Source organism: Rhinoderma darwinii, chromosome 4 (genome assembly GCF_050947455.1).
Source record: "Rhinoderma darwinii isolate aRhiDar2 chromosome 4, aRhiDar2.hap1, whole genome shotgun sequence".
In the NCBI taxonomy this organism is placed as follows: Eukaryota; Metazoa; Chordata; class Amphibia; order Anura; family Rhinodermatidae; genus Rhinoderma; species Rhinoderma darwinii.
Window position 1 is genome coordinate 267,874,196 of NC_134690.1, and position 12,629 is coordinate 267,886,824.

Consider the following 12,629-nt stretch of genomic DNA (forward strand, 5'->3'; position numbering starts at 1 on the left):
ATTTTTTGAAAGGATTATTCTTATTTTCTGTTTCATTTTTATATTTAATTGTGTCCTTTTTGTGTCTTCTTTTTAAAGGTATTATTGGACCTCCTACTCTAAATGCCTCTGTTGATGGGAAGTTTATTAACATTGATATTTGGTACCCACATGTGCCAAATGTTAATGAGAAAAGGAACGTAGGAGACTATGTGACGGACCTTATATATGACATATCTTTTGGAAATGAAATAGAGGTATTTTATTAATTACAAAATAGTTTAAAAATAACAATTTACCAAAAATGTATGCTAATCCTGTTTTTATTCTAAACATATTTTTTTATATTTGAGTCTATCCACATTTAACAATAGGCTGGCACTTCCTGTTGTCTGTATCACACTTGTTGGCTTTGGTGTATAGGCTGGGACAGAGTCAGCAGAGGGCATGGGATTTTGTGACTGCTCTATTGTACTTCTGTAGGCCTAATTAAGGCAGGATAGCAATAATATTAATACTTTATATGCATCTCCCTGGTATCTGGAGAAGGGCGGTACCAGGGAGATGCATATAAAGTATCTATCTATCAATAGAGCTCTCATTCATTGCAGTTGCCATAAAATGCACGTTGTCTATATCTAACCCTTTAGTGACCGGCCTATTTTGGGCCTTAATGACGGAGCGATTTCAAACATCATAACTTTTTTTTATTTTTTGTAAAACATAGCCATGTGAGGGCTTGTTCTTTGCGGGACAAGTTGTATTTTTCTATAGCATAATTTTGAGGTAGATATAATTTATTAATGAACTTTTATTTACTTTATTGGAGGGTAATGAGAAAAAAACCTTAGAAATTTCACCATTCTTTTTGACATCGTAAATTAACGCATTTACTGTGTGGTATAAATAGCATAATAACTTTATTCTGCAGGTTATGATTGCGGCAACACCAAGTTTATATAGTGTCGTTTTTGTTTTTGTGTCACCATATTGAACTCTGGGTGGGTAGGAAGCCGCTTCACTTTATTTAAAAATGCCCTTGGGCAAAATAGAAGTATGTCATGGTAAATGGGCTCACATAGTTTGATCAAAATGTACGTTAAGATCCTCACGTTGTCTAAGTACAGTAAACTGATTATTTGTGGTCTTGTTGCTCGCATAGTGCTTGTAACATCCACAGCCGCGGACCGTCGTGCTTACCTGCCCCCAGCGGCCATGGACAAGTGAGTGCCGGGCGGCATCTCCCTCCTAAGTGATGCCGGCACTCACTTCTGCATAGCTGCACTAGTTCCCATGGGGTCCGAGCACGCGCTTGCGTCCTGCCATAAAGGGCCAGTGCACACACATGAGGAAAATTTGTAATTAGCCCATGATCACCCCGGACTATAAAAAGGGCTCTGCCCTTTCATTCATTGCCTGAGCGTTGTTGTGTTTACCCATGTTAGTCTTAGCAAATGGTCCCTTAGTGTTATCCTGTTCCCGTTGTTTCCCGTGCCCTGCTACCTGTATTCTGTGCTATATTTGTTCCTGTGCCTTAACATGTTGCAGTCGTGTGGTGCCACCGGTCACGCCTGCTGATATACACCACATCTGGTGTCTACAAGTTCATCTGTACTGAGTCTCCATTACTGTCTGGACTATTAAAGATACTTTTGTACTAGGGCTGTTGTTTCGCCAGCTGCTACTCCGCTACAGCGGTGCGGCCTAGTGGGTCCACATACGCACGGATCGTGACAGTGTTGTTGCAATGGATTTTTGTTTTGCACCTGCACATTTATGTCATTTCGTTAGGATGTGCTGATCAACTTTTTGTATTAAAAACTACAACCTGTCTCACACGAAAAACAAGCCCTTATGCAGCTATGTCGATTGAAAAAAAATAAAGTTATAACTTTTGGAAAGCAGGAAAGAAGAACCAAAATAAAAATAAAAAAATGGCTGCGGCAGCAAGGTGTTAATACAAACCCAGAACCTTGTCTTGAGGAGGTAGTCCTATAGCAGCACACAGAGCGCACTAAGTCAATGCACACATTGGCAAGTTCTTGAGTCTTTCTTTGAGCGCCGGTGAACTGGAAACATTTTTGAAGCCACCTCTTCCTACTCATTGCTTCAAAATGGAGTGGATGAGCAGGTCCTGGTGAGTGACGTCACCAGTTGGTGTCCGCACGCTCTATCCACTTAGACAGTTCTGCCGTCTATTAGACAGCAGGGTTAAAGTACAAAAGCCTAAAATAATACATTTTAAGTGTTATACTCCTAGTAATTAATATTTGTGTTTATGCCCCAGGAAACAGAAGAATGTGATCATTTTGGATGTAGCATCAGTATTTTAATTACAAACAATAGCAAGTATTGTTTTTCGGCACAAGGCATTTCCGACACTGTCCCTATGACTATAAAAAAATCTGAGGAAATATGCATAAGTACTACTGTAACGAATGGTAAGCTATGAATATGTTATGCTGTTCCTATTCGCTATCAACAAAGTATTGTGTCCTTCAAAATTGATACTAGTAAAGCTTCATGCACACGACCGTGCTCGTAATTACGACTCGTAATTACGAGCACGGCCGGCCGCGGGCAGCCGGCCGCTTTTGCGAGCCGTGCTGTCATTATAAAGTATAGCAGCACGGCCCGTAAAATAGAACATGTTCTATTTTTTTAACGGCACGGGCACCTTCCCGTGAGAAAACGGGAAGGTACCCGTGGGTAACAGAAGTCTATGAGCCCGTTATGGCGGGTCGTAATTACGACCCGCCATAACGGGTGTTTTTACGGTCGTGTGCATGAGGCCTAAGGCTGTGTTCACACCTTGTTGTTCATCGTATGTGCTGCGAAAATGTAATCCACCCCACCTTGTATTCCATGTTTTTTTTGATTAGCGCAAGATGTATGTGGAACTTGTGTTTTCCCGATTTTATACAAAGTGTCTGCTGCTTCTGAAGCTTTGACACTTAAACAAACCGTTACTAATTGTCTTAAAGGGGTTTCCACTCTAAGACAATTAGTAATTTAATTACGCAACATGTGAATTCACCCTTATTCAGCACCAGGAAGAAAATACTGATTTTTATTTATCAAACTTAATTTGTGCTGATTTCTTAGTCATTCGTGGGTTCCCTGGCAACTACTTCCTCCTTCAACATCAGTGGTGACCAGAAACGTTCCTCAAGATCGAACAGTGCATGTTTTTCAGTTCTTTTCCTAGACTTGCAGAAGAGATTTTTAGTGGATTGTTTGTGTATATTGAAGAACAGATTTGACCACCACTGCTCTACAGCTCCCATGGCCACGATTCTCCTTCTTGCAAAGACTAAGTTCATGCAACTTTGTGCCGGGGAAGTATGAATAGAAAAGCATTGAGCACTGTGCTCATTACAAAGTATGACTGCACCTGTCTTCTGTATTAGAGCAGTCACACATTTAGGCCTGATTCACACGAGCGTGGCGCGTCTTGGACGTGAAAAACTGCAGTTTTTCACGTCTGAGGTGCATCCGTGCTCAGCGCTGTGGGACGCGATGTCACGCATCCCCCATAGTTGAGAGTTTATGAAGGGATGCGTGATGCGTGAAAAGATAGGACATGTCCTATTTTCCCACGGACCCTTCACACGGTGCGTTAAAACAACGGCCATGTGTTCGACCACATTAAATTACATAGGTCCGTGGGACGACCGCTGTTTAACACGTTCGTGTGTATCAGGCCTTAGTAGTAAGCACAGTCCTCTATCGGTTTACCTATAGCACAGGTTGTTTTAGCTTCGTTTTTGCAGTGTCGGGAGCGTGGTGATAGGAGTGCACTCTGAACAAATGAAGTACTTTTATGTATGGGGAATAAACTGTCAACAAACTATGCCTAGCTATAGAGATACAGGTCAGTGCCTGAAAAATAATTGTTTTATTTCTTCCCTCCTAGGTACTTCTAACAAACTATATGCTATAATTTTTTCCATTTTAGCAGTGGTGTTTTTTTTGCTTGCTTTAAGTCTCTTCATTTTAAAGAAAAGAATAGAAGCCAAATCCATGCTCCCATTGTCATTGGTAAGTTGATAAGTTTGTAGTTTTATGTCTATTTACACATTCCGGTCAATTTGCCATGATTTTCATGGAAGTGCTGCAAAAAATGCAATTTCACCGCACTTTGACCACACTAGGCAAAAAAATATAAGGATAGACTCCCAGCCAGAGCATCGGTAGTGCTCTGGCAGAGGACTCCGTAACTGGAGGTGTTATGAACTTAGATGTTATCATTTACAGGTAAATCCTGTGTGTCACAGACACACAGGATCCGCCGACACTGAACCCGTCAGGTCCGCGGGACTGACGGATTCAGTGTAAAACGAGCGATGCAACTATTCTGTATAGAGAATACAGAACAGCTGTATCTCCAAAAGTAAAACTATTTTAAAAAAAAACAAACTATTTTTACAAAGTTACACTGACTAAGCAATTTATTTTACAAAAAAAAAATGCCCTCAAAGGTTTACATAGCCTTTAAGTTATGGCAGTCAGAATATAGGGAGGTAGAAAGAAAAACAATTATGTGGTCCTGAATGACAGAAATGGCTTAGTCTTTAAGGGGGTAAGGTTGGAGCAAGGGGTAAAATGGTTATCCCCTTTCAAAGGATATGCCATAAATGTCTAAAAGATGCGGGCCGCACCTCTGGCCAGCAACTTCCCCCCATTTTTTTTTTATTATTTATGTTTTTTTTTTTATTAATATATTATGTTTACTTTATTTTTTTGTATTAACACTTTTTTACAATACTGGGGGCTGCTATGTTTTCTTTCATCTGTGTTTGTGTCTCTTAACGACACATACACAGATTGAATATGGCAGCTACAGGGCATAGGACATAACGAACGGGAGCCGTTCGTTACATCCTCTGCCGTCTAGCTCTGTTCTGCGCATGCCTAGTTCAGAGCGACGCAGCATGGAAGCCGGTTTGTAGGGGGAAAGCCGGTGCCATTTTGGTGAAGACCAGCCAAATGCATGCATGTATGTGTGCGTGCGTGCAAGGGGGGAGTGTGTGTGGCATAGTTTTAAAAAAAAAAAATAACAATTTAAAAAAATGACGTGGGGTCCCCCCCCCATTTTCAGAACCAGCCAGATACAACACAGCAACAGCAGCCGTGTGAGGACTTGTTTTTTGCGTAACGAACTGCAGTTTCGATCAGTACCATTTTTAGATAAATGCAACTTTTTCATCTCTTTTTATTTCATTTTTTGGGAAGTGAAGTGACCAAAAAATTGTGACTCTGGTATGGTTTATTATTATTTTCTTTTACGGCGTTCACCGTGCCGGATAAATAATGAAATACTTTTGTAGTTCAGGCCGTTAAAGACGCGGTGATACCAATTATGTATAGTTTATTTTATTTTTTTATTAATAATAAATGACTGATAAGGGAAAAAGGGGGATTATTACTTTTGTTACTTTTAAATCTTTTATTTTTTATATTTACACAACTTTTTAAAACTTTTTTTTACTTCTTTGTCGCACTAGTGTACTTGAGTGCAGGAGGCCCTGATCACTATTCTAATACACTGCACTACATGCGTAGTGCAGTGTATTAGAGCTGTCAGCTACTCGCTGACAGCAAGCATAGTGGGTCCTGACTTAGTCAGGACCCACTAGGCTTCCGTAGACGCCATTATTAGGCGTCCGGTTGCCATATCCACTATCGTGTAGCGGGCCGACGATGGTCGCTTAACCCCTAAGAAGCCGCGATCGCTATTGAATGCGGCTTAAAAATGGGTTAATCAGCGGGGACACAGTGATCGGTCCCCGCTGAAGGAGCTGCAGAAACTGCTGTAGGAGACAGCAGCTGTCACAGCTCCTGTATGTGTTGGGAAGACGGCTGAAATGGCTGTTCCTCCCTCGACGTACTATTCAGTCGCTGAGCGCGAACGATGCACTTAGCACGACGGAATAGTATGTCGCTGAGCGTTAAGGGGGTAAGGTTGGAGCAAGGGGTAAAATGGTTATTCCCATTCAAAGGATATGCCATAAATGTCTAAAAGATGCGGGTCGCACCTCTGGCCAGCAACCGCCCCGTCAGGGGACCCCCATTATCAACATAGATGTGGGTCCCAGCTCTGGCAGACACACCTATAAATGCCATATAAATAAATGTATCCCGTTATGATTTCAAAGTTTATAGGAAATGTCCTATCCTAGATGCATCTCCTATTTATCTATCTTTAGAAAATACAGTTTAAAGGAAAGGTGCATAAAAATGGTTTTTTTTATTAACACTTTTTTACAATACTGGGGGGCTGCCATGTTTTCTTTCATCTGTGTATGTGTCCCTTAACGACACAGATGGAATATGGCAGCTACAGGGCATAGGACATAACGAACGGGAGCCGTTCGTTACTTCCTCTGGCGTCTAGCTCTGTTCTGCGCATGCGCAGTTCAGAGCGACCCAGCATAGAAGCCAGTTTGTAGGGGGAAATCTGGTGCCATTTTGGTGAAGACTGGCCGAATGTATGTGTGTGTGTGTGCGCGTGTGTGTGTGCGTGCGTGCGTGGGTGTCTAGGGGGAGTGTGTGTGGTATCGTTTAAAAAAAATAATTTAAAAAAATGGCGTGGGGTCCCCCCCATTTTCAGAACCAGCCAGATACAACACAGCAACAGCAGCCTAGCATTACAGGGGTGGGAACGGCCACGATTTTTGGCCCTTCCCAGCCACATAATACCAGTCTGCGGCTGCCCCAGTGCCCGAACATCACTACAGATTGTCGGGTACTGGATCGTTCCTGGCTCTTCCCAGAACCCCTGGTGGCGGTGGATATCGGGGTAATAATGGGGGATTAGTTGCAGCCTTTTTACTAGCTAACACTAAGCCTGGCCTCAGTAATGGACGTCGTCAGACAGACAACTGCCATTACTAAGGCGCTAATAAAGTATTAAAGAAACACAGAGCCATAAGAAAATACTTTTGTTGAAATAAAAACTCCCCCACACAACCCTCGCTAACCATTTAAAAAAAAAAAAAAGTAGATCATCGCAGTAGTCCACCGAATCTACGACATAGTCCAATAGGCCCAGTGGAACCTGCAAAAAAAATAGTTAGGCCTCAAACACACTTCAGTGAAATGCTTGAGTGTTCTATCCGTTTTCCCATTAATTTCTATGGGGCCATGCACACTTCCGTTTTTGTTTTTTTATACAGGGTTTTTGTGTGCGCTTTTTGCAAGTTTTTGGGCGCGTATTTAGGACTCCCACTGACTGGGAACATTGAAAAATTTATCCTGTGCTGCTGATCTATACCTATCGACTGGGAACATTTGGCGCATTTTAAGCACCAAAGAATTGATCCAACGTTTCTTTTGTACGCAACTTGTTTTTTAAAAACGCTTGCGTAAAAAGCTAACTGGTCTCTTTACCATTGATGTAAATGGGAAGCTTAATAAAGCGTTTGACTTTTTTTGCGTATTTTTTTACGTGTTGTGTGCGCTTTTTTTGGGCGCATAATTAGGACTCCCATTGACCATGGGATCATTTGGCGTGTTTTACGTGCAAAAGAATTGACTCAACACTTCCTTATTTACACAACGCGGTTTTTTAAAAACGTGTGTGTAAAAAAAGCGCATTGTATGTACTAACCGCGCGCTTTCCCATTTGCGTAAATGAAAAGCGTAATCAAGCCTTCTTTTTTTAATGCAGTTTTCGGTACGTAAAATGCGCCCAAAAAAGGTGTCAAAAACACGTTGTGTAAACCGAAAAGTCATTCACCACAGGGTCTCCGTCTCCCTCTTGTCTTCCTACATTCTTAGCCTTTTACCTGCTGCCATTGTAAAAGCACTCCCAAAATGGGAGCTGGACACTGCTTAGCAATTTGACACCTTTTCCTGGCTTGTATCCAAAATAGGGAGGGGGTGAGTCTCCCTCCGACATTTACATCAGCTGTAAGTCAGGCTGCTTTGCCTGATTCACCTTGCTGTAATTCTGGGAAGTGCTCCCTCTGGTGGCCAACATAGGAAAACATGACAAATTATTATTTAATTTTTAATACTTTCCACTTTGTGGAAGGAGAAAAAATACCGATTTCACTCGGGTTTTCATTTACTTGTAGTGTCTTCTATTCATCACAGTTTAAAAAAATACATTGATATTGAATGAAGATTTTCCTCATATTTTACTGTTTGTTTTTTTTTAAATTTTACAGAAAAGCTTTGCAGAAGTCATGACTACTAAAATTTATATTCCGTCTGATCAAGTGACCAAGTATGATCAAGTGTCTGCATCTCCAGTCGACTCATCTGAAGAGAAAATTACACCACAGGAAGCAGATAAGGACTTGAGTGTGCCAGATGATTCAAATGACATAGAGCGTAATAATCATGGAGACAAAAGCTCTCAAGAAGAAATGGAGCAGAAAGCATACGAAGACCAAGATAGAGAAGAGGAGTCAAGCAATAACCACTATTACCGTACTGAAAATAGTGATTCTAGTATTGTTTGTGTAACGGAGGACGACGTTACCAAGCAGGAACCATTCAGAGACCATAAACCAGTAACAAACTCTTTTGGATATGACAAGCCACATTGTATTTTATAAACTATAACAGGTGTGGGCATTCCTCATGCTGAATTTTGACTTGCAGAACCCCATGCACACTACCGTGCCCGTAATCACAGCCCACGATTGCGGGCACGGCCGGCCGTCATTTTCAGGCAGTGCTCCCATACAAAGTATAGGAGTATGGCTGAAAAATAGGACGCGCTCCATAATTCCCAGCACGGTTCTACGGCAGGAACATCCATCCGTAGCGCTACGGAAAAGTGTCGATAGAACCGAATGGGTCAGTTTTACGGTCGTGTGCATGGAGCATGAGCGTGTCTGCCAAGTCCAGGAACTTGGAGTACATAAACAAGTCTTCCGATGTTACCGTAATAGCTTTCAAAAGGAATAACTGTTTGCCTGCTCCTCTTTAATTATGAAACTAGCATTTTACTAACGTTTTTAAAGCATTACAGAATGTGGACATGAGTGCCGTAAATGCAATATTTACACAAGTTATCTATATATACCCATGCTTATGATGAGGAAACAAAATACCTAAAGCATCTCTTTCCATTGACTCTTGTTGACAATTAGTGATGTGCACACACCATGAAGAAGGGGGGGAAGCAGCGACAGCCTTGGGTGACTCGTGGATTATGTAGTTTTGAGTATTTTTATACTGTTGACGTTAGTTATACTGTTCGGTGGCTTAGTGGTTAGCACTGTTGCCTTACAGAACTGGGTTCAAATCTTACCAAGGACAACATCTGCATGGAGTTTCTATGTTTTGCGTGGGTTTCCTCCTACACTCTAAATACCTTATCTGTATGTCTTTGTCGTGTGAGCCCGACTGGGGACAGCAAGTGAGGTCAACTTCTATACAGCCCAGGGGAATATGTTGGCGCTGTATAAGGCCTAATGCACATGACCGTAAAAAAAAGCTATACGGTCCGCAATTACAGACCCGCCCGATTCTATTGGCCACGGACACCTTTCTGTATCGCTATGGAAGGGTGTCCGTGCCTGGAATTATGGGGCATGTCCTATTTTTCGTTTTTTACGGGCCGTGATCCCATAATTTGTATGGGAGCACGGCACAAAAATGCGGCCGTCTGCAGCCCGCCGTGCCCGCAATCGCGGGCTGTGATTACGGGCGCGGCCCTGTGCATGAGGCTTAAGGCCCCATGCACACGACCGTATTTTCATCTATCACGAAATACTGTCCGTAAATAAGGATCCGTAAGTATCCGTATTTCATCCGTGTATACGGAAGGGTGTCCGTAAATATGGTCCGTATTGCATCCGTACATACGGATCCGTAAAAAATGAGGGAGGGTGCAAATGATGTCATCAGCATATTGCATAGCAACGCTTCCGTAAATACGGACGGTATACGGATGCACATCCATAGCCGTCCGTATTTACGGAAGCTCACATAGACTTCTATGGGAGAGTCCTTGCTGTACTTACAAGAATAGGACAGGTTCTATAATTTTTTCAGCACTGACACCGATCAGTAAAAATACTGAAAGGTGTCTGTGGCCAATAGAAATGAAGGAGTACGTAATTACTGTCCGTAATTACTGGTGAAAAATACGGTCGTGTGCATGGAGCCTAAATACTAGAAATAAATTTAGTGGTTCTCCGGGGAAATAGGTAAGGATGTCAGTATAAGCCATAAATATCTGATCGTTGGGGGTCCAAGTCTCGTGCCCCCTCTGATCAGCTGTTTGAAGGGGCTGCCATGCTCCGGCAAGCCCTGCTTCCACCTCATTTCTTTATACATCTCTATACTTTACAACACTGGCATTCTTTAAGCTGGAGCTTGGTATTACAGCTTCTCCCCATGGATCCCCACCAATCAGATATTGATAGCCTATACTGAGCATAGGCCATCAATTTTGTTTCCCCAGATAAGCCCTTTTAAGTAAAATTGTTTTTTTATTTTTATTTATATCTGCTTTTTATCTGGATCAACTCGTTTTTTTTTAATTTGCTGCATATCCTATTTATCAACATGTAAGATTTCAGATCTTCTGCTTTACCTACACTTACCGGACTGAGCCTCTGCTGTCTTTGAGTAGTCGAATTGTGTTTGACAGCCGGCTCTCCTGCAGCTGTATGAGAAATCTTAAAGAAAACAGCACCACACAGTCATATGTGGATGAGTGAAATGTTTATAGTCCCAAGCAGTAGAACTATTTCCGTGTTTTCGCCAGCAATGCATACTGTGTAAAAAAAAAAGCCATAAAATACCGAATTGTATCCTATTTTACATAAGAGAAACCTATTTTTCTTTCTGTTAATACATGTATGGATATTGCATAATTCTGACTAATAATTACTACCAGTGCTGACACTTCTATTTGCAGAAAAATGTATTTGTTTTTATAAAACCGCAGGGCTGGACAAATTCCAGGCGCAAATTTATAGCCTCTGAGTGTAAACAAGAATTTTCTCATTCACTCACCGCAAACACATACATCCATATGACAAACAAAAGAATTGGGACACACCTCTTAACCCCTTCCCACTAAATTACGTGTCTGCTACGTCGGCATTGCAAGTAACTTCAAGCAATCCGACGTACCAGGCAAGTTCTGTAGATGAAGCAGGCACAGGAGCTGTGCTCGCTTCGTCTTCAGCGTGTGTCAGCTGTAAAATACAGCTGACATCCCGCTGCAACGGGGTCGATCGCAGTTACCGCCGTTTAACCCCTTTAACTGGCTAACAGAGGGAGGGGGCTCCCTCTGTACCCCACCATCGCCCCTATGATCGCGGGTACCGATGGTTGCTATGGCAACCAAGAAGCCTAGCAACAGCTTCCTGGTCGGCCAGGTACGAAAGCTTATTAGGTCCTTCCAAAGGCAGGACCTAATAAGCTGTTAGTTGAAAAATGACAGTTAGGGCATGTGCACACGATAACTGCATTTACGGCTGAAATTACGGAGCTGTTTTCAGGAGAAAACCGCTCCTGAATTTCAGACGTAATTGCATGTACTGGCGTTTTTCGCCACGTCTTTTACGGATGTAATTTGGAGCTGTTCTTCATTAGAGTCAATGAAAAACGGCTCCAATTACGTCCCAAGAAGTGTCCTTCACTTCTTTGACGAGGCTGTAATTTTACGCGTCGTCTTTTGACAGACGCGTATAATGACAGGTCGTCGGCACAGTACATCCGCAAACCCATTGAAAGTAATGGGCAGATGTTTGCCGACGTATTGGAGGCGTTTTTTCAGACGTAATTTGAGGCGTAAAACGCCTCCATTACGTCTGAAAATAGGTCGTGTGAACCCAGCCTTACAATACACTTCACTACTTACGTAGTGTATTGTACAGGGGATCAGAAGATCAGGTCTTCAAGTTCCCAAGTAAGTGTAAAAAAAAATGTTTAAGAAAAACAAATCTCTCTACATATAATAAAACTGTAAACTTTGTGTCTGTACATTGAAAATATTTGCGAAAAAAAATAATTGGGAATAACGTATAAGTGATAGAATGCATTAAGATCATTTTTGTCTGTTTGTGCACGCATCACGTAAAAACTACTGACCCAATTCTCATGGAGTTTTTTTAGAAAAACGGGTCAACTTGAAGTAACATTTAGTTTTATTTTATCGCAATCAGTTCACTCAATCAGAAGATATGCAAATTTTGTTTTCAAAAATTCATTTACATTGCATTAGTACAACAACAACAAACACATGTAAACCATGGCAACCAATCACATTTTTACTTTCATTTTGTATTGTCTTGGAAAAATAGACACCAGTAGGTTGCTGTGGGCAACTACTCAAAATGTAATCTATACTGATTGATTGCAACCCCTCCCTTACATAACAATCAGATTGCTGCAAATTTTTCAAGCTGCCTCAGACAAATTACAGCGGTGATATGATTGGTTGCTAAGGACAACAACTCCAACTTTCGTCTATATTGTGTTTTTATGCATCGGAGGCACATATAACTACCAAACAGGTTTCTGCTTTCATTGTCCAAGCTGCCTCAGAAAAAAAGAACTGTAATTTGATTGGTTGTTATAGACAACAGCTCCAACATTTGTCTACATTGATTTTTACACAAAGTAAGGAGATATAGCAACCAATAAGATCGCTGCTATCATTCACCTGCTGCCTT

The 12,629-nt window shown here is 41.7% G+C and overlaps 1 protein-coding gene across 1 annotated transcript in view; it reads left to right on the top strand.

The window, feature by feature from the left end:
• The window catches only part of IFNGR1 (interferon gamma receptor 1), an 87,005-nt gene extending 75,076 nt beyond the window's left edge, over window positions 1-11,929 (top strand). The window contains exons 4-7 of the mRNA XM_075862467.1: window positions 79-236; window positions 2,267-2,420; window positions 3,896-4,020; window positions 8,154-11,929. Coding sequence (XP_075718582.1) covers window positions 79-236; window positions 2,267-2,420; window positions 3,896-4,020; window positions 8,154-8,546 — 830 coding nt within the window. The 3' untranslated portion in view covers window positions 8,547-11,929. The remainder of the gene's footprint in view (window positions 1-78; window positions 237-2,266; window positions 2,421-3,895; window positions 4,021-8,153) is intronic.
• The last annotated feature ends 700 nt before the right edge of the window (window positions 11,930-12,629 follow it).